Source organism: Euleptes europaea, chromosome 6 (genome assembly GCF_029931775.1).
Source record: "Euleptes europaea isolate rEulEur1 chromosome 6, rEulEur1.hap1, whole genome shotgun sequence".
Taxonomy (NCBI): domain Eukaryota; kingdom Metazoa; phylum Chordata; class Lepidosauria; order Squamata; family Sphaerodactylidae; genus Euleptes; species Euleptes europaea.
The window spans coordinates 54,175,018-54,197,935 of record NC_079317.1 but is presented as its reverse complement, the minus strand read 5'-3'; the positions used below and the strand labels follow the sequence as shown (position 1 = coordinate 54,197,935).

The following is a 22,918-nucleotide window of genomic DNA, read 5'->3' as shown; positions in this document are numbered from 1 at the left end:
AAATTCACCAAATGCATTGGAAGAGATGTGTAGATGTTTCTTATTAAGATATAATTCCCTACGGGTTTTTTCTTTTGTTGCAGGTGCTAGATGAAGAAGCTGAAGTTTTTATAGTCAAAATGTGGAGATTATTGATATATGAAACAGAAGCCAAAAAGATTGGTCTGGTAAAATAAAGAATCCTTTTGTTTTTAAGGGCTGCATTTCAATTTTTGTTTCCCACCACTGAAGAACTTTGAAGTTTCTCTGTCCTCAGACATTTGTGAGACTTGTATTTTTTAATGTAGAAAATGTGAATTTTTTTTTCATCATCTGTAACACTGAGACCCCTTCCTCCCCTTTTCACTTCCCGGCTTCCTTGGTTGTAATTATCCAAATCCTGCATTTGGTGGTTTCTCACTAGGTACAGTTACAGGTATGGTTTATAAACTGCAGCTGCTGTACACAGTCTCTGATCTTCATCTTCTAAACTGTTTATTGTAAATATTGTCCCATGTTTTAGAAAACATCTATGCTTACCACTTACCACAGTAACTGAATTTTTATGTAAATACTTCAGCCTCTTCTTTCCCTTATCCATTTTTAAAGATTGGAATAAACTTTAAGATTCTGAAAATGGATGGGAGTCATTGCTGGCACCATAGTTTTCACCTGCATGAATGTGGACTTGTTCTCTTGTTGGATTTGGTAAAAATAGAACAAACTTGCATTATTTGTAGATGGATCTGTAGGGGAAATGGTGGTATTACATCAGCTCAGGCATCCTCATGAGGCCTTCTAGTCTTCAGTTATTCTGATGACAGAATTTCCCACTTTTGGGTGCTTAAATCAAGGAATAATTAGTATACAAATTATTTGAGTTTTGCCCTCCCTCTGAAACAGATTTGACATTTTAAACATTGTTATCTTTTCTTGGTTTAAATTAAAATTTATTAGCCAGTTTAGGATACTTGGGGGAAGGAAAGGTTTAAAGATGTAACGAGCACAACCGTTTACAATGTTAAATCATACGTTTTCAAACGATGGGGGAATTTGTCTTTATGTAAGCCATCAAGTCAGCTGTGACTATTCTTTTTGTACTGTAAGCTCTCTCTATTGGATTGATAGAGGGTAATATTTTCTGCCCTCTTAACTCTGTATGAGTTTTATACATACGCTGATGTAACAATGTACTGTAAACTGCATTTTTTAACCTCATACACAAATAAGACTGTATGCTATGGGCCTTCTTGACTGCAGGATGGACACTTTCCAGGAAGCAACAACTGATTCAATTTTTTTTAATGCCGCTCTTGTGATCTCTCTTTACCTGAAGGATACAGTTTAATCTGGTTAGAAGGCATAACTGTAATCCTGAGTTACTGAATTCTTGCATTATATGAGGACATCTGAAAACTGTTCTTAACAAATGGGATCATATCAAGGTTCCAACATGTAAATATTTCAGATATTAAAAATGTATATATTTGATCTGGACTATGATTATTGGAATAACGTCTCAAGGTATGTTACCATTTAACATTAATTCATTTTCAAAAAAATGACTATTTGTATTTTATTAATATGATTTATGATGTGACCTCTTTGCGCTGCTTCTTGCTTTGCTAGAGGCACCTGGTTGGCCACGTGCGAATTGAATCCTTTGTCTACTGCAGCAGAGCTCCTTTTCCAAATTTGTAATGGTATGTGCTCATAGTCTGTACAAGGTTAGCAATTTACACACACTGGCTATACCCCCCTTTATAAGGAAGAAATGGGAAAGAATTTTAAGGATGCTACCATTAGTGCTATGTAGATTCAGCTACAGCAGAATAAATCAAAGAATTGTTAGAATTGCCATCTCAAAGTAAAGATACAAATTACGGTAGTATCTTTAGATTAAGTACGTCTGTTTTTGTACATAGCAATACATGGCAATTTTTTTTAAGAGCCCTAAAGTAGCTTACATTGTTCTCTCCTCCATTTTATTTTCATAACAACTCTGTGAGGTAGGTTAGGCTGTGCGTGTGTGAGAGAGAGACAGAATGACTAGCCCAAGGTCACTCAACAAGATTTGATGGCAGAGTGGGAGGGGTCACATTTGAGCCTTCCAGATCCTAGTCCACTCTAACCACTACAGCACACTGGCTCTCTTTGGTATGGATGTCCCTTTGCATTTTTGTTAGGTTTCGAACAGAGGGCTCAAACTCTAGTCCGTAAAGGTGTGTGGTTCTCAGAGAGCTGTATGGTTGCTTTTTTAAAAAACATGCAAGAGTTTCTATCTAAACGTTCACTGAGTTTATGACACTGGTGATAATGAGGCCAACTCATTATTGTAACAACATTGCTGTTCACCATTTCAAAACTTGTGTGCAAACTGTTAGATTAGTGGACAAAGATGAGGATACAGGCTAGCAGGATCAGCCTTGGTTAGTGCTTGGATGGGAGACCGTCAAAGAAGTTCAGGGCTTGCAGTGGCAAATGGCCTCTTTTTGTCTATTGCCTTGAAATCCCTTTGGGGTTTGCCATAAATCAGCTGCCACTTGATGGCACTTTCCACCACCACATTGTGTATCCTAAATGGATGGCATCACCTACTTATTAGAGAATTTACAGGCAAATAGTATTTAATCTCTGCACCAAAGCAATTTGTGCCAGCCACTTTGGGCATTTGTGATTTTAAATATTTATATTTTAGATTTATATCCCCCCCTTCCCCCACTACAGAGGGGCTCGGGGCAGGTAACAAGTCGAATATACATTTAAAAACAGTTAAAATCCATAAAATACAAGCAATAAGATGGCGCCCTAAGCTCCCAGCAGAGCTCACTCCCAAGAATAACAGACCCTCCGCAAAGGGAGAGCCTATAGAAGGAGAGGGGTTCTGCCCAGTGACTGGTGGATGTAATCGAGCAGCCAAAAGTCCTCAACCATGTGCTTGGTGGAATATCTCTTGTCTTGCGGGCCTTACGGAACTGGGCCAAATCCTGCAGTGCCCTGGTCTCCTCAGACAGTTCCGCCAGGCAGGGGGCATGGCCGAAAAGGCCTTGGCTCTGGTAGAGGATAATCGGGCCAGGGACTTCAAGTAAATTTTGAGAACTAGAATGAAGCATCCTTAGGGGGACATAGCAAGAGAAGCGGTCTCTCAAGTATGAGAGCCCCAGACCGTTAAGGGCATTAAAAGTTAAAATCAGCACCTTGAATCTGATCTGGAAGCATATCAGCAACCAATGCAGCTGGTGGAGAATAGGTTGAATAAACTATCCAAGGGGTCCTTGTTAGGACCCTCGTAGCTGCATTCTGTACCAATTGAAGCTTCCAGAGGAGTCTCGGGCTGCCCTAGGTAGAGCAAGTTAAAAGTAATCCAGCCTGGAGGTCACCATTGCATGGATCACTGTGGCCAAGTCAGAGTGAGACAGGTAGGGGGCTAATTGCTGAACACAGCGAAAATTATAAAAAGCTGTCCTGGTAACAGCTGAGATCTGTTGCTCCATGGTCAGTGTCACACCAGGACAACACCCAGACTCCTGACGGATGGTGTTGGCTCTAACTGCATCTGATCAAGAGCTGGTAACTAGCCCCTGTGCTAGTCTGGTCCAGCTCAACCACAAGACCTCAGTCTTAGATGGATTAACTTTCAGCCAGCTCAGTCTCAACCACTGTACCACGGCCTCCGGTAACTAGTCGGGTCCATTACCACCGATCCCAACTGGTCATCCATCAACAGCTAGAGTTGTTTTTGTTCACTGAAGTAGTCAACTCTGGAACACAAGTGCTACAAGTAGGGTTATCAAGTCACCACTGGCCACCGGCAGGGGATGCTGGGGGAGTTGCCAGATCTAGGTTGGGAAACTCCTGGAGATTTAGGGATGGAGGGCATGGATGTCAGTGGGTGCAAAGCCATAGAACCCACCCTCCAAAGCATCCATTTTCTCCAGGGGCACTGCTCTGTGTAGTCTGGAGATGAGCTGCAATTCCCCCGGGGGTCCCCAGGTCCCACCTGGAGGCTGGCATCCCTTGTTACAAGCACTGCTCTGCTTCTGAATACTCAATTTTCAAAACCATTTTAAAGGCTGCATTTTCTATGTATGATCGCCTGACAGTAAGCCCAGTTAGATACGCATCCGCCTAAACACGTTAGGAAAAAAATCTTCACTTCGAAATGTGTCTTAGTAAAATTGGCAGCAGAGATTGGTTCCCCTACGGGTAAGAACGCCCCTGTTAGTAATACGGTGTTACTTTAAGAAAATCAGACAGGCCGAATGGCATGCAATGAGATTTAGAGCCTACAGTGAGAATGTAGCAACGGTATCTAGAGGGGAAAAGAATGATTTCGGCGCTCTTCACGCCGTTAACTTCGCACTACGCATGCGCGTCAGCCTCCCTAAGGCAGCAGCTGTTGTCCCCAAGGCAGGGCGGGGCCCGGCTTTCAGTCGAACGACGCCGACAGCCTGCCGAAGGGAAGTTCGGGTAATGCGCAGGCGCACACTCCGACGAGCCATAGAGAAGGCGCAAATGAGGCGCTAAGGCTGAAGGGATGAGAGTGTTGGGGCGTTGGGCGGAGCCTTAGCCGGAAGCGTTAGGAGAAGGGTGGGGGCCGTGCTCTGAATTCGGGTCGGAAGGGGAACAAACCGGCGGGCCGGCTTTGAAGGGGGGGTCAGGTAAGCGCCGGTGTTGCGAATGGGCTGGATGCGGGGGGAGAGGAAAACCCTGGGGGGGGGGGTCAGGCGGCACTACTCGGGAGTCCTCCCTCCCCCGACCATAGTGGGGAATGGCCAATGCGCCGCCTCCAGTTTCCCCCATGACCACCTCCCCCACTTTACACGCGTGTTTATCTCCTATGGTAGGCTCTGACCAACCCCCTGTCTTAAAGTGGGCTGGTCTTCGCAGCTTTAAAAAAAAAAATCTGGAATAAACCATTCCCTTTTCTCCCCTCCCTGCATACCGGGACTCCTAATTTAGAACAACACGGACTGGATTGCCTCTCCTCAGCCATGTGTGAAAATGCCTGAAAAGGAGGGGAAGAAGGTTCCACTTCTTGACCACTCTCATATACTTGTAAGCAGTGTTGAAATCAAGTGTCGAGATCTTGGGGATGTACCCAGAAAATAATAGTTTGTGAGTAAGTTAGACGCTGATTGAAGTTCCCATTCTTTAAAAATTTTAAGTGATAGAGACTGTATAATGTTAGCAGCTCTACAGCATGTACAGCAGTACTGCAGTCCAAGTTCTGCTCAGGACCTGAGTTCGATCCCGACGGAAGTTGGTTTCAGGTAGATGGCTTAAGGTTGACTCAGCCTTCCATCCTTCCGAGGTCGGTAAAATGAGTACCCAGCTTGCTGGGGGTAAAGGGAAGATGACTGGGGAAGGCACTGGCAAACCACCCCGCAAACAAAGTCTGCCTTGGAAACGTCAGGATGTGACGTTAGGAGGGCACTAAGGGGCAAGGGGGCAGCAGGAGGATGCTGGAGGTGGGCCCCTTCAACTGTATTGTTCACTTATTTACAATAAAGCAAGCTATGGCACCATGCTGGCAAATTTGGTGAAAAGTATAAAAAACAAATTCTGACTTTGAAAAGCTGGTATCACTGGATCAAGTTCATCAATTTTGTTGAATAAATTAAACTAAAAAGTTTTGATTTGCTTTTGAATAGATGTGCAATTAATAGCTATCGTTTTGAAGTTTGTTATTATCTTTCTTAGCGAGTCATGCAAACCACTATTTTGAATAATGGTTTTTATAGGGTAGGGGGCACTGGGGATGAATTTATGGAACTGAAGGTAGGGTTGCCTACTAGTTAACTGCTACCAATAGCTGGCATCTAGTTGTCCATGTGTCACATCTTGATTGCCTTACGCAAGCCTTATCAAATAATCTGCTCATGGTGATAATGAGGGGAAAAACCATTTCTGAAAGTGGGCTCTGCAGTGTCTTTTATTATCTCTTTAAAATCCCAGATGAGAGAGTCTTTTAAAGTGGCTGTTTTCAGTGGGCGAAATAAAATGCAATAAGCAGGAAATCATTTGGCCCCCTTTCCTGCTCTCCATTTGGTTAGTTGGTTGCTGCCTTAGTACCATTTCCTGTGGGTCTACATTAGATCTCAGATGGTTCCTTTTCCAGCAACAAAGTAGCTTATGCCCCAGTGGCATCATAGAGAAACCCCAGATGGCTGAATTGAAGTAATTCAAGTGCTACCAAGCACTTAATTGGATAATTGCATTGGCTCCGGTTTTAAGCATTCTAGTGCTAGGCTAATGCCTAATTGATGTTTTAGAAACTGTAGTTTTAGATTCAGGTCTTGCAAAACACTTTTTGCATTTTGCACCTGCTTGTTCTAAATTCTAAATATTTATTTTTTGCTGAGATTTTAAGTTTTCCCCTGGCCTTTGGAAGTTTTGATGCTGTTTTCTACATTTCCTTGTTAGACCATGGAGTGGAGAATACAAGAACATATTTTAAAAATGTGTTTTCATTGATTTTTAGACCTGTTTTAGCATAGTATTTAGGTGATGGAACCTGAACTCATGTATGCATGTCTTGCATTCCACATTTGAATGGATTCATCTTAATACGTCTTTTTGGGGGAGGGGGGTGAAAGTTGGAAATAAATGTATTGAACAAAGTGTCTCTTACTTCCAAACAAGCATGTAAAGCATTGCATGTAATTATTGTTGCATTCCATGCTATCAGTCATGCTGCTGAAACAATCCTTTGTTATATCGTCAATAGACCATTTTTCTCATTCTTCTTTAAAACTTTAGCAGAGATTTTCTTCAACTAGCCATTTCTCCTTTTTTTACCCAGACCTCTATTGCCAGTGGCTCAACTGCCCCCTCTCCTCTGGACATTTGTCAGTTGTTAATATTTGCATATCTGACTTCCAGACATCAAGATTTATGATCGTAACCATAAGCTTTTTGGAAAGTTTATTTAGCTACAAATTTTGAAAACAATGTTTTTTATGGTGGGCTGGTAGGGGTGAGGAATTTGAAATATGCAGTAGTCATACAGCAGGTTGGTCTGGATACATTCCTTCAGCATTCAGTGGCCTATAGTCCTTCCCAATGATGGTTAGGCAGGTTGGAGAACCCCATATGCTTCTCCTTTCCTTTCCTCATCCCTGTTTTCAACCAGCTGTGATCAGTGCTATGTCCATGCTAATACAAACCTGACGGGAGAATTTTTAGTTCTCCCACTGCGTTCTTGAATTGGAATTTCCCTGCCTGCTCTACTCACCTAAAGCAATGGCCAGAGAATAATAAAGTTAACACAGATCATGCACACCAGGCACCTTTAGATAATCAGACAACTCTTACATCGAACATAAACATTATGATAGTGAACCAGACAGATTTATTAAGCTTACAAGAAATTTATAAGGCAAAGGCATAAACAATACTCATTAAAGTTGCAAAACATACACAGACCAAACACACAGACAACAGTCAGAGCGCTCCGGATCAGTCCAAAGAAAGATGGCTTACAGCCTGAATTCTTTCCTCAGAATGATAAGGAAACAGGGGATCTTGCGAGACCCTTTATACACTAAACCATGGGAAAGAGAATCTACAACAGCCCTTTTTCACAAGCTTTCTGGAGCTGGGCCTGTTCATGAAACTTTCTGTTCCTAATATGTTACTTAGTTGAAAGAGTTCCTGACAATTGTCTGTCTGTGAAGCTTTGTTTGCCTAAACAATTTCCCTTAATCTAGCAGAGATTTTTGTTGCTGGTTAAAAGGCCTTTTGTGTCCCAAAAAGCAATTGCAAGCATCTATCTCCTAGTAATGTAATTTCTTTCAAGATCACAGATTCTAATTTGAAGATGGAGTCAGACTAGAAGCAGCTGAAAGCTAAAGCCATAGGCCTTGATGCGCTTTTTAAACTATGCGTTAAGGCCTATAAATGTTTGTTTCTTAACACAAACAAGAATATGTTTTAATACTAAAGATTTCTCACCACAAAACCATAGTTAGTACTAAGTCAGTTTGCCACCATTGTTAAAAGCGGATTTGCAAATTTGGTTTAGGCTAGCCATGGTTAACAACTATGCAGAAGAAGGATGAACTGTAATTGGCTCCATAACTGCAAGGGGAGGAACAAATGCATATGCATGAGGAGAGAAGAGAGTGATTCAGTGGGGTACTTCAGGTAACTTTACTACAAGTTATATTTTTTACTGTAGTCTAGAAAGTCAACAGCTAAGAAAGGATCTTCATTTCATGTCAGCATACAAAAAAGTATATAGGATTTCAGAACATTTCTTTGTTTTAAATTTTTTTACAGTTGCAGTGTTTCAAGAAGAAAGAAAGTTTTGTGGAGTAAAAAGTCCCAATGACAGAACTATCTGCAAACGTACATTTCCAGCATGGGCAGCTGACAGAAAACTTCCCTGACAACCACCTGAGCAATACCGTACGTAAGAAAACAATTATTTTACATGGCAGAACATAAACGGAGTGGATGATGCACAGTACTTATAATACAAAATGCCAGTAAGCAGTGGAATAAAGCCCCTTATATTTGTTAAACAGTTCTTACAATCATAAATGTGATGACGAGAACCACAGAAAAGTATTTTAACATAAGAGATCTAGTTTCAATCATTGTAAATGTGTTTCATGCTGCATTTTTCTTATTACAATAATAATATTCTGATACATTAGAGAGGAGTTACATCAGGCTGTATGGTTTTGTTTTGTTTACTGTACAAGACTGCAGTGCAGAGTTACTGCAGACTAAGCCCCCCAATTTCAGAATGCTAACAAGTCTAGAAAACCATTTTGAGGCACCTGTATGAAGCTTAGCATGTACAATATTCTCTATTTCCCATGTTTAAATATTTCCCCTCCCAGTGTTACTGAGCAAAATGTAAAATTGCACTATATTTCTGATAAGGGATCACAGGGAAGACTCAAAATATGTGTTCAAAAACAGTTGATTGATGAAAGGAATTTGACAGATTTTCCTTTTCAACTCTTGCCTTTTTCAGGTAAAATATTTGTACCCTAGACCTTCTGGATGGGGGTCTGAATTCAGCAGAAAATCACATAGCTTGGGTCATAGTCAGAATTTCGCTCTAGTATCTTGGAAAATACGGTAGACAAAATCCAGAGAATTCCATGTATTTTCCTAATGCAGTTGTGTGCCTCACAAATCCCTTGGTTTTCATTTTCAGCTGTAGACCCCCCACACACACACACTGTATCCTCTGGCATTCTGGAGTGCCTCCTCCAGAAGTGTGGGGGATTGCTTTAAGAAGGGATGGTTTGAAAAGCCCTTGTGCATGTGCTACCTACCCTTTGGATCTCTTTGTGGAACTTAAGAACTTTGCTAAGTCTAAAACAGATTAAATCCTATTCTTAGAGCTTGTTTTTTCCCCCATAACCACTGTTTGCAGTAAGTAAATTGATATTGTTTTGTCATTTATATTGCATGGCCAGATTTTAATGTAGAGCAGTGCTGGTCGTATTCTGTAATTCATGCATCCATCCCATCATAACTGTGATTTTTTCATCTTCTTTTACATATCTGTTATTATCTTTTGCTTTCCCATCTTGGAGCTATTTGTTTCCATTCTGTTCTTGTTGAGTATATGATGAAAGTGAGAGAAAAATTGACTGGCATGCTGTGTGTTTAAAAAATGCAGTAGAGCTCAGTGGACTACCAATTATTTTTTTAGTTTAATTTAAGAGTACCCTGACTGAGAAGATAAATGTGAATTGGTAAGGTGGGATATGTAGGCAATATACGCTAAACATTTTTTAAACTGCTGAGGTGGTAGGTACTTGTGACTGTTTTCAAAGTTTAAACTCATTTAATCTATATATCCTAGTACATTTTTCACCACATGCAGTTCTCCCTTCCTCATTTTATCCTAATGTCCACTCTGTGAGCTAGGGTAGACTGAGAGGTGAGAGATTATGAACCCTGGTCTTCCAGATCGTAGCCTACCATTCTAATCAGTTCACCACACTGGCTTTTTAAAAAGATAATTTATGTGTGAAAATACTTCTTCAGTTTGTGCAGCAGGAACAATATAGATACTATATCTCAGGAACCAAGAAAGGCATCGCCACAGGCATCTACTTCTCTGGTCATTTAATTAATGCAACTTTATTGTAAGTTCCAAGATGTTTCATCGCACATAGGACAGAAGAACTTGGAATTTCCTTTTCACCTGGACCTGATAAAGTAGACAACATTAAGAACGATATGTGGACTATACTTGTACACATAAACATCAAGGTCCTGTGGCATGATGGCATGTGGATTCCAAAGACAATCAAGCATGAAGACCCCTGTGAAATTTGGTCAAGGATGTGTTCTTTAGCAGTCCTGGCAACTGTGCCAAATATGCTCAGTTTCTCCCATATTAATGAGATTTTTTCTAAATCCTTAGCAGTAGTAGAGCCAGTGAACTGATAAATCAGTGTGAAAACTAAAAGCTTTGGTATTGTTATTACATTTTGTTGTAATAAAAGGCAAGTAAATGGGCATGTACTCATTATTTGTGGGGAAAGCTATTTAGCATGAGACGTTGCATCTATTAACCTTTCTGGTTAAATCTGTGGCTTCATGCACAACTGGGTTCTTTGCCTTGCTTGTAAAACTGTGGATCGTGACTTTTTTATTTCCAGAAACATTTAACAGTGTGGTATTAGATCCAGTCACAATTATATTCAGTCTGAACGAGTATGTTAACAGTAATATCAAGTGCCTAGTGTTGAATGTAGGAGCCCCGTGGCGCAGAGTGGTAAGCTGCAGTGCTGCAGTCCAAGCTCTGCTCACAACCTGAATTCAATCCCAACGGAAGTTGGTTTCAGGTGGCCGGCTCAAGGTTGACTCAGCCTTCCATCCTTCCGAGGTCGGTAAAATGAGTACCCAGTTTGCTGGGGGTAAAGGGAAGATTGCTGGGGAAGGCACTGGCAAACCACCCCGTAAACAAAGTCTGCTCAGTAAATGTCAGGATGTGACGACACCCCATGGGTCAGGAATGGCCCAATGCTTGCACAGAGGGCCTTTACCTTATTGTTGAATGAGAAAGAAACTCAGATTCTGACATACAGATAACTTCTAAATCCTTTTGTCTCACTGTTGTAGGCATATTGAAACATGACAAAGTCTACGGCTAAACCCTGCCTTTAAAATATTGTCGAAGGCTTTCAAGGTCAGAGTTCATTGGTTCTTGTAGGTTATCCGGGCTGTGTGACCGTGGTCTTGGTATTTTCTTTCCTGACGTTTCGCCAGCAGCTGTGGCAGGCATCTTCAGAGGATTAACACTGAAGGACAGTGTCTCTCAGTGTTAATCCTCTGAAGATGCCTGCCACAGCTGCTGGCGAAACATCAGGAAAGAAAATACCAAGACCACGGTCACACAGCCCGGATAACCTACAAGTATAAAAAAAAACCTGCCTTTGTTACAAAAACTGAAATGTCTTATTTTAAAAAAAAAAATTAAAATGCACGTCCATGTTTCTCAGCTTGTGTAGTTAGCATATTTGGGAGATGTATGCAGGATCAGGCAAGAGGGCAGCATCCTTGTCAAAGTGTATTGCTCTCAACGTTTCTTGTATCTGATGTAGCAGGTGCTTGTAATTCCTCATTTCCTTGCACTCAAATGTGTGTATATTTTACAGGGTTGAACATCATTTGGAAATGAATGAATTAATGAATGAAAAGTGTTAAATTTTGGTATTACAGTTAATGATTTATCTCCATCTGATACCAAATTCCTGCCTCCTCTTTGTGCAAGATCAAAGTTTCAACTTGAGTATGGATCTGGCTCCTACAACATTTATCTTTCAGTACATTACAATCACCTCCTTTCCATTAACCCTTTCTTCTTTGGGCAGGGGCTTTTTCAGGAAGCCATTAAGATTTTTTTTGAGAGAGATTTCCTTCAGGGAAGATCTGAATGATCACCCTGTGTCCACAAAGTAGACCTCTAGTATTCCTTCCATGTTTCCTCTCAACCCTTGCAGTAATGTTGGAGAACAGTTAAGACACATGAGGAAGGGTCCTGAGTTACCTATTCAGTCAGATAAATTAGCCCCCAAGTATAGTATTAAAGGTATAGAGATAGGGTGAGGTGGTTTCTAATAGAAGTTAAAAAAAAATGTACAGTCTTGCCTACACATTTGAAAGCCAAGGCAGGTTCTAAGTCTATACTTGTAGATTTCATGTGAGGGACTTCATCTTTATTCTGACTTTCAGTGGTTAGACAAGCTATTTTAAACTCTGCTGTCTAGAAAGAAGTGAGAGCTGACAGAGGAAACTTATTCTGTCCATTCCTAAAGAATGGGGGGAAATTCCTTTCTTAGGTTAGGGTGACTGTCTGGGAGAAGATTTTACTTAGGCTAGACCCCTCTTTGAGATGCGGAACTAGAGAAATTAGAAAATTCCAGGTTGGTTTTGGGAGTAGCTAGGCAGTGACCCTGGGAAAGAACTGTACCCACTCCTGAGCCTGTGTGTGTATGCAGTGCATGTGACAGCTGAGCTGATCCCTAATGGAGTCAGAAGGATAAATATTTATCAGCAAACAGATATAGTTGCTTGTTACACACACATACACACATACCAATTTTCGAACAGGACCCAAGCCAACTAAGCTGATTCTCTCAGTAGTATCAGGGAATTGAAGGGTTAGCATAGGTGCAGAAACCCATAATGAGAAAATTTACAAAACCCTGCCCAACATATTGTTTTCTTGCACTGCCTCCTTCATTTCCAGTTGGGGGTTAAGGCACCGATAAAAAGCAGGGGAAGTTTCCACCCAGACATAATTCTGTTCCACGCCTTCAGTTCTATTGCCTTGGGTTTTATATTAACTGTTTTCTTTTATAGTTGCCAGGGTTCTTGTTTATCTTTAGTATTACTCATTCATCTTGACTATGCATAGTTCATACTTGCCCATAAACCAGTATTACATGGGTTTCATCCAAACCCTTTCAGAGACTTTAGATCCATCATGGCTGATGGAAGTGAGGAATCTGTACCTTTGCTTCCAGCGAAGTTGGCGTCTCTGACTTCTGTGCATAATCCTAATCAGGTAGGAATTTTTCCACTTACTGGAACAAAGTGCATTTGATGTGACAATTTCTCTGGTCATTCAAAGTACACCTTTATTCAGATGTAACAGACAGAAGGACATTCCAGATGGTCTTGTTATTTCCTTACAGTTGTAAACTGCAGTCATGAGTGCAATTTCTTAGCTGATTTTTTACGTAGGGACCATTTCTTATAAGGCTATTTTTCTTGTTTATTCTTTATTTATTTTGCTACATGAATTTGTGTCACACTTGAGAAGGGTGACATAAAATGTTTTTGTTGGAAAATGAAAACTGTCTTAGCACAGGATGCAATGTCCTTTTGGAATGAGGGATCAACATACTTAAAATAATGTATCTTTTTCTTCTTAAGGCTCAGGGAACTGATACCCATAGTTCTAATTTTCATCAAAACAAGAAGTTTAGCATCATAGGTACAGCTGTGTCTCATAATCCTGTGATCTTCTTATTTTCTGTCGTATGGGTTTTTATGCTTTTTAGTTAAAACATTTTAATTGGGTAGCTTTCCTTATAGAGAATTAGTTTGTTTATACAGTATATGTATTTAAATTAAGAAACACTAGGATGGTACAGAAGGTTAAGTTTTTTTATTTCTAGACTTCTTTTGTTTCCTTGCATAAACTTATATGCTATTGCTTCTCTTTTATGGAAGTGCTTACTGTACTGTTTTACATATGATTGCCATTTTATCATTAGTGTGTGTGTCATTTTTAATTGCAAGAGAAATGACCCTCAGTAATGGACAGTCAACCTTGTCAGATGTAAGAGTAAGAGTGTGTATTGGGGGCAGTAAAGAAAGGAATACAAGCTAAATCTTAGCTTGCTTTGTAACCATTCATGAGGGTTTCAACTAGAGACCAAAACCACTTGCTCTAGGATTTTCACAAAATTGACTGCTACACTGACAGCATATCTAATTTAAATGTACCCAAACAAGGCACTGAAAAATCTAATTGTAACTGTAAATACATTTTAAAGTAGTTAGTGCCCAGTCAATTTTGTGAAAATCCTAAAACAAGCAGGTTTTGGTGTCTGATCCAAGCCCTCATGAGCTGCTTGTCCCCACTTCCCCCCTCCCCGTTCCACCTGTCACCTCTTCCATTTCCACATACAAGAAGGAGCACTGCGTTATTTTTGCATAGGGCTGACACAAAAAGGAGGGGGACTTGTCAATAATATTTCCTGTAGCATCAAAAAGTTCCCTCACACACCTTTGGACAGTCTTTGTGCTTACATCAGAGTGAGCCAAATAGGTTCATCTGTTCTGAATCAGGGCAGTTTTCTGAATTAGTTTTTTTTGTCTGTGTTGACATCAGTTTGTAGTCAGAACTGGCTTTGTAGCATTGTAATGTTCATCTTGTTTACTGCATGGTTGCTGAATTGGTTGGGATCATCCATGTGACTGCTCAAAAAAAAATGATGTAGTAATAAGGAAAAATTACACTGCAAACTGGGGTGGTAATGTGAACATTCTTTCAATTTACAGGTTGGGATGCAACTTCAGACACATATGCCAAACAGTACAACTTTTGATCCAAAAATCAAAATGGGAGAACATGTAGCAATACTATGTTAGTTGATCTATGTGCCATGAAGCTCATCATAAGAGTTAGGATTTTGTGACGTGATGAGGTACTGCCACTGGCCTACTCACCAGTTAATACTGGTTATTTGCAAGTGAGATCAAAAACTGCTAATTTCATCCCTTGTTTTATGTATTTGTTTTAAAAATTAGAAAAACAGTAAAGCACTCTACTTAGAAGTAGATGGGTACCAGTGCACAAGTATGTTGCTTGTACAAATAAGCGCATTTCTAATTTTTATCATCGCAGAGATGTTTCAGATTGAAATATGATGAAGAAGGTGACGAAAAAGTAAATAAAAGAAACCATGTATAAAGCAGTCACTAATTTAAAGTCCTATCCAGGGCTGGTTTAGTAATTTTTTATACCTTTGCAGCCAGCAGAATCAAACAAGAATATCGTAAACAAAGTGATTCAGGTACAACTTTAATTTGACATTTACCATTTCAAAGCACTGATGTCAGCTAGGACAAATTTTCCAAATACAGGCAGCCTAGCACAGTTATCACTGTGATGCCCAGTACTGACTCTGTAGTCTGCTACATGCTCTCATTTCTGTTAATCCTCAGATATCTTTTATCTTGCTTCCTTTTTCTCTGTAGTGTGATCTTTTTGTAGCTGCAGTACAAAGTATTCTTTATTTTTAGATTTCTTGCTTCTGAATCTTTGCTCCCTTTCACACCTGTTTCCCTTTGTAATTTATTTTTATCCCTATATTCCATTCCTACACATGCTTCCCTGTAGTTCCCCATCCAGTCATGGATTGGGCTTGCACAGATCAGTCATTGAGCCCCCACCGTTGTAGTTTAGAGCGCTGAATATATGGATCATCTGTAGCTACTTACGGAAATTTATTACAAAAATATTTCTAGAACGACAACATTGACAGACGGCGCCATGAGAACAGGGATAATCCGGATTCAGAGTCGAATGGGCAACCACAGAACAGCACTCGGCAAGTGGTGGAACAAGATGATGAGGAGGAAGAGCTGACACTGAAATATGGGGCAAAGCATGTGATTATGCTGTTTGCGCCTGTCACACTTTGTATGGTGGTGGTTGTTGCAACCATCAAGTCTGTCAGCTTTTATACACGCAAGGATGGACAGCTGTATGTATCAACTTTCTGTTTGTTTATTGTCCTGAAATCCTGCAAGGTTTTTCTTTTTCTTTGCTGTTACTGTGATCTTTCAAGTTCTAACTAGGTGCAACAGCAGTAGACTTATCCAGGGTGGCTTCTACAGAGGTATGAAATGGGGTGTGTTGGTACAGTTTCATGTGGCAAAGAGACATCTAACATGCCCTCCATCTCCTCCAGGTTGCTTTTCTTCTGACCAAAATTACAAGTAAACCTTGCTGGAAGAGCAGCCACTTGTAGAAGGTAGAGTTAGGGTTCAGCATGTCCTTCATCACATTTTTAAACTGCTCCTATCCCATCCCCATTTTATACCTATTCACCTGCATTTATAATACACTGTCAGGTCGAGCTAGATCTTTAATTAAGTTCCCTAAAACAAAGGACAACTTAAAGGACATTCATCATAACTTTTTAGATATGTAGATTAACAATGATGATTTTCCTACGCAAAGGTAATTGTTTCTTAACCCACTCAAAAGTCAGCTTTATTAAAAAATTATCTGGGAAGGCCAAGGAGGGGTTGGGGATCCCAGTCACCTGGGGACGCAGGAGGTATAGCGGTGGGAGCAGATGGTTTAAGAGAAGGAGTTGGAGATGTAGACAAGCTCGAACCCTTTCCAATCTGTGTCCCATCCTGGGAAACGACGGTAGGAGGGCTGGGAATTACCTATCTCTGGCTCTGTTGTTGTGCAATGCCAGGTCCATTAGCAATAAGACCGCCATCCTGCAATACTATTTTGTTGCACAGGGTGTGGAACTGGCATGCGTGACCAAGACCTGGGTGCGGGAGGGCAAGACAGTCACCTTTCCCCCCCAGGGTTCTTGGTCCTCAATCAGTCACAGACAATGGGCTGGGGGGGCGTGGCTGTGTGCATCCGGGAGGCTCTTTCCTTCAGGACATTACCTGATCCAAAGATTCCCAGCATTGAATGTGTGGGCCTTGTGTGGGAAGCTGAGGAGAGCTTGGTTCTCTGGCTAGTGGACTGGCCACCCAACACTCTGGCAAATACCCTGCCGAGTTTGTTAGAGGCTGTGGCAGGCTGGACCTTGGAATTTCCCAGGTTTATAGTTCTGGGGAACTTCAACATCCATGCTGATGCCACTCATTCATTGCAGGCTCTGGACCTGGTGTCATCCATGGCAGCACCAGTTTGTTTCGGGTCCCACACACCAAGCAGGTCACACTCTGGATTTGATTGTCGGGTTAGTGGTCAGCATGGGTCTGATGCTGAAAGAGGAAGTAACATGGTCAAACCACCTAGTCCTGAAGGCACGGGTTGACGCCCCACTTCCTCCCTGTTTGGGTAGCAAACTGATTTACACTCGCCCACGGAGACTCATGTATCCAATCGGATTCCAGAGGGCTCTGCGGGATCCTATCCCTCCTGGTGATTCTCTCAATGTGCTTGTGGAGGGCTGGCATAGCCGACTCTCCACGGCCATTGATGAAATTGCTCTCCGACGCCCTCTTAACCCTCGCAGAAACTGGGCCCCTTGGTATACTGAGGGGCTCAGGGTTATGAAGTGGGAGCTTAGATGGCTAGAGCAAGCTTGGCGGCATGTTCACGACAAGGCCTCAAGAACACCTTATAGGACGCTTATGAAAACCTGTGAGGTAGCAGCGAAAGCAGCTAAAAAGTAATACTATGCAGCCGCCATTGTATCCACTAGCTCTCAGCTGGCACAATTATTTAGAGTTATTAGGTCTTTAACGTCTTTATCAGAGGGCCAACTGAATTTAAATATGAATTCAGCCCATAGCTGTCAGGCATTTGTGAGCTTTTTTGCAGATAAAATGTTGTCACTCTGCCATGACCTCCCAGCCAACCTTAATACAGTAATGGAACTGGAGGCCCCTTGCCCATCTTCTGGTCCAATATTGGACGACTTCAGTCGACTTTCCTTGGACAAAGTGGACAGAATCCTGTCAGTTGTAAGGCCCACCACTTGCCTCTTGGACCCATGCCCCTCCTGGTTGATTAAGGCTTCCCGGGAGGAGTTGTGGGTCCCCCTGGGACAAATTATCAACATATCCTTTGATCCTGGGACCTTCCTGGGAGGCTTAAAAGAGGTAGTGGTGTGTCCACTCTTAAAGAAATCTGCATTATATCTTAGGGATCTTGCCAACTACCACCCAGTGTCAAACCTCATACCTGGGTAAGGTAGTTGAGAGAGCGGTGGCTGAGCAACTGCAGGTCTTTCTGGATGAAGCATCAGTCTTAGACCCATTACAGTTGAGCTTCCACCCTGGTCCATGGGACAGAGACAGCTCTGGCCACCCTAATGGACGATCTCCTTGGACAGCTGGGGTGGGGCTGCTGATTTCTAGATCTGTTGGCAGCCTTCGACACGGTTAATCATGATCTTTTAGACCACCGTCTCACTGACATTGGGATTCGGGGTTCAGCCCTTCAGTGGCTGCACTCCTTTCTCCAGGGTCAGGGACAGAGTGGCACTTGGGGAAGAGGTGTCACAGCAGCGTCATTTAGTGCGTGGGGTACCGCAAAGAGCAATCCTCTCCCCAATGCTGTTTAACATCTATATGCGCCCTCTCGCCTAGCTCGTCCACAGCTTTGGGTTGGGGTGTCATCAGTATGCTGGATGCCATGACTGAATGGTTGCAACAAACCTGGCTGAAACTGAATCCGTCAAAGAGGGAGGTCCTGTGGGTCAGTCGGGACGGCTCGGGGGTAGGGTGCTTACTCCTGGCTCTTGGCGTGCAATTGACATCTACGCCTGCGGTCAGGAGCCTGGGTGTGACCTTTGATGCCTCCTTGTCAATGGAGGCACAGGTCACAGCCATGGCCCGGATGGCTTTCTACCATCTCCGCCAGGCCCAGGAGTTGGTGCCCTATCTCTCCCGCCCTAACTTAAGACATGGTGATCCATGTGACGGTCACCTCCAGGCTAGATTCTGCAACTCGCTCTACGTAGGGCTGCCCTTGAGGGGTATAAATAAAATAAATAAATAAAAAGTTTAAGGGTGAGTTTTGTTACCTCAGAATTTATTTTATTTCTTTAATTGAAATGTTTGTTCCCTTTCTAATATATATACATGCACACATAGCCAGGGAATGACCTTTTCTATCTTTATAGTCAGAAACCTTCCTCCAATAATTTACCAGTATTCTCATTCTGTCAGTTGATCCTTGTTTCTTAATTGAGGTGTGTGTGCATATATATCCCCCTTAAAGCTACAGTCCTTTAGAAATGAAAATTTTAAATGGGTAAGAAATGTAATCCCGTTAGCTAGTTTATCCAGTCCTACTGTTTCTTGGCTTTGTTTGTAATGTTGAATGAAGTAGCAAGTCACTTGTTTTTTTAATTCATTTCATATCCACTAGATGGTTTATGCATAAAGGCACTGTGGAGAAGTAGCATGACTTCAGCAATGCAGTGCTAAGCAGAGTTACACCCTTCTAAGTTCATTAGCTTCAGTGGACTTAGAAATGCATGACTTTGCTTAGGAGTGCAGTGCAAGTACATTTTTTTGAAAAAATTGAATATTTTTTTAAGCTATTAATTGGAAGACTGTCAGGATTTAAGAGCACATTTGTATGGCACAAATTGTACTTTTCTTATCTATTGTGTTTCAGCATCTACACTCCATTCACAGAGGATACAGAAACAGTTGGACAAAGAGCTCTGAATTCTATTCTCAATGCTGCTATCATGATCAGCGTCATCATTGTCATGACCATACTTCTGGTTGTACTTTATAAATACAGGTGCTATAAGGTGAGGAGTTCACTGAGCCATGCCATCATAATGCAATGTATCAAAGAATCAGCTGAGATCTTAAAATGTGTCTTTCCTCATGTTTCTGATAACATATTTGAATATATCAGTTTCTCAAATAAAACATCCTTAAGCCTATGTCTAAGCCAAAAACTGAAGTGAAAGCTCAGCTGCGAAAGAGCATACTATCCCACAATAATAACTGTTTGCAATATATTAATAGTTACATTGTATTGCAAAACTACTGAAGATTTTTCTGATACTTTAGAAAGGGGGAAATCATGGACATTTATTTTACTTGAATTTAATGGTCTTATGTCCAGGAGGACACTAAATGTTGGATCAAATTAAGTTCTCTTCTGGACTGTGAGGTATAAATAAAGATTTGAGTTGTATTATCTGCCTATGAACACCTGAAGAAAGTTCCCACCATTTTAAAATGGCTAGTCTTTAATAGTAAATACAAGTAAGGACCTGCAAGAAGCTTGCAGGAGCGGCCATCCCATTCCCACCCGCTTTTGATTCTTCCCCTCTCTCCCTATTTCTCTGTTTCTCCCTCCTACCACCCCCTCTTACTTTCTCTCTCCCCGATGTCTGCTGTCACTCCTCTTTCTGCCTCCCTCATCCCATCCCATCTCATGGCCTTAGGAGCAGCGTTGGCAGTTTGCACCCCTCCCCATCAGCTTTGCTACTTCAGCCACTTGCCTGGTAGCTCACACCCAGCCTCTTTGCTGCCCTAGAGGCTCACTTGGCCTCTTGAGAGCCTCAGCAGCATGTTGAGTAGAGGAGTATTGGACCTTTTGTCTGTGTGTGCGCAGACAATGCCCTTAGTTTTGGGGGGGGGTTTAACCCTCCCAATGTCTTTTTTTATGATAGAAAATAAGAGGGGCAATTTGTGGATTTAAGTATCTGCAGACTGGCACACTCTTAACTATTAAACAAGTGGGAACCCATGAGAATCACAGAGGGATTCTATCCTTCAGCTCCCCTGCCTGCCTACCTACATATTCAGCGCAGTGGCGGAAGGAACGGCTTCTCTGCCTTGGCTGTGGCAGGGACAGCTCCCCCTCCCACCTGCAGTTTTCCTACATCGGTAGCTGCAGGAAGAGCTTCAATGGTGCCACAGGGACAGCTCGCCCGCCTGCGGCTTCGCCACCTCAGCAGTGGCAAGTAAAACAGAGATGGCTTCTACAAAGAACTGGTCTGTTCTTCGCCAAATCCTGCTTTTTGTACTAGACAACCAAAGTCAGCTGGAAGGAAGGAAGGAAGGACGTTGTTCATTCAGGTTTGCTGAAATTCCCATTTGCTTGCTGAGATTTCCTGGAAAAGCAATAACAATGTGGGCTAGGCAAGTACTGTGTGTGACTGTACAAACTGAGGAATTGAAACACATCTATATGAAGTAATAATATTGGTTAGGAGAAGAGATGAAAATGGGAAGTACCATTAAAACTGCACTGGGATTGTGACCTCTTCATTCAAGTGTAAGTGGTTACAACCTTTCAATTTCTGCTTTTTGTTTGTTATATTTGGGAGGTTTTTTCCTCCTTTCCTCCTGGTCTTGCGTCACTCCGCATAACCACAGTCTGTTTTCCTGCTGGATCCAAGATACCTGATTGCTCTGTGTTTTGCAGATCTTGGCAGCAGAGTTTTATTCAGGTTTTATCAGGCAGAACTGAGTCTGTAGCAACAAATCAATTATGCTGGGTACAATTGTCAAGTGAGTCATCAGTGTTTTAATCAAAACTCTAGAGACCTGCCTTGACGTGCTGTTATGAAGTATGTTAGGAAGAATGTTGACTAATTCCTGTCTTTCATATGAAGCATATTGTGAAATGTACATCTAACAATAGGCAGATGATGAATAACAATTTAGTGTATAAAGTGTTGGGGGTACATAAACCTGTTTGATAAGGGCTGTGTTTTTTAACTGAACGTTTTCTATGTGCAATGGCCCATCAAAGCTTGCTGGAGTTCTATTTTCAATAGAGAGAAAGCAGAGCTACAGTAGGCACAATAAATGACCATGTCTCCAGTTTTTTTATCTTATCGTTTGAGTGCATGAAAAAAGAGTTCACGTTTATTTACTAACAAACTAGATTTACATTTTTATTATGTATTTGTACTGTGAATATTTTGACTTTGCTCTGAAGACATACAGCCATTTGCTTTCTTTGATTACATATTGATTATCTGGTGTTTGGTTTCTTCTGAGGATGGTGAAGCTTTGACCTCTAGATAGTCCCTAATGGATATCTTGTATGCAAGGTTTTGAGCAATGACCTCGTGTTTCTTTGTCATGGCAAGGAAATCTCAGCTGTAAGACGGCCACCTCAAAACGGTGATTTATTACAAAATGATATTCCTTTTTATCTCAATATCTTATCTAGAAGTTTTAGGTATTCCAGGCAATTTGAGGCAATTCATTTGCATTAAATTATAATATAATGTAATTATAAGTAATGATTAAAGGGGAAACACAGCTCATAAGAGTTCAAGAGGAATGTAAATGTCAGTAGAAGAATCGTGTGTTGAATCCAACCCCTTCCCCACTGTATGGAAAGCAATTTCTGTTTGTACAAGGGAGAGGAATTCCACTGCAACCCACATGGTTTTGAGTGTCCTTTTAGGAATAAATTTTGAGGGGTACAGTGGGCAACAGCAGGAGGAGGACGTCATGGTTGTTTGGATCCTGCCTGTTTTCTAGAGCTATGAGTAAATACTCATGAAACTGTCATAATTGTATCACTTACCTACATTGAACTTCATTTGTCACATTATTGTCCACTCATCCTATTTGGAAAGATCCTCTCAGAATTCAAACAACTTTGATTTTCACCATTCTGATGATTTTAAATGCAATTAATATTCTAGAATTCCTACTGCTGAGAAGCTACATACATAATAAAGAACTGCAGAAAATCTTAAATCCTGAAATAATACTACTTACGGATGTAAATAAGTCCTGACATTTTTGAAATATTCATTCCCCTCAAATAACATCCTTTCTGTGTGTGCACTAGCTGAAGGGTACCTCTTTTACTCAAGTGTTTGCTGCTAGAGTACTATAATAATGTTATTCAGCAGTGTGCTTGAGTACTCACTTGTCAAAGGCTGGTTGTATTAAGCACACAAACTTCAGCAGTATCTGTAGGGAAACTAGTACATTGACAGACTCCCTATTACTTACTCAGCATTGGTCTGGGTGCTTTGTTAATAGTTTTAAAATGCCACTACCACCTCCTCTACTCCACAGTCATTATGAGCTCTCGGTTCCTGTGAAGATGAGACTGCCTCACTTAAAAGGATAATACCTGGGATCAAAAAAAGCAGTGCGTACAAGCAAAAATGCACTACTGTAGTGATACTCAGTGGCTCAGGTGCCATACATGGCTCTTACACGTACCACGTGT

The 22,918-nt window shown here is 41.4% G+C and overlaps 2 protein-coding genes across 3 annotated transcripts in view; both read left to right on the top strand.

Annotated features, from left to right (window-relative positions):
* RBM25 (RNA binding motif protein 25) overlaps positions 1–769 on the top strand; it is a 29,115-nt gene extending 28,346 nt beyond the window's left edge. Inside the window, exon 19 of the mRNA XM_056852255.1 lies at positions 84–769. Coding sequence (XP_056708233.1) covers positions 84–176 — 93 coding nt within the window. The 3' untranslated portion in view covers positions 177–769. The remainder of the gene's footprint in view (positions 1–83) is intronic.
* A 3,821-nt stretch (positions 770–4,590) lies between these two features.
* Positions 4,591–22,918, top strand: part of PSEN1 (presenilin 1) — a 39,228-nt gene continuing 20,900 nt past the window's right edge. Inside the window, exons 1-5 of one of the 2 annotated variants that reach the window (XM_056850981.1) lie at positions 4,591–4,640; positions 8,263–8,391; positions 14,879–14,920; positions 15,502–15,740; positions 19,364–19,505. In XM_056850981.1, coding sequence (XP_056706959.1) covers positions 8,311–8,391; positions 14,879–14,920; positions 15,502–15,740; positions 19,364–19,505 — 504 coding nt within the window. In that variant the 5' untranslated portion in view covers positions 4,591–4,640; positions 8,263–8,310. The remainder of the gene's footprint in view (positions 4,641–8,262; positions 8,392–14,878; positions 14,921–15,501; positions 15,741–19,363; positions 19,506–22,918) is intronic. The other variant, XM_056850982.1, reaches the window with a different exon arrangement.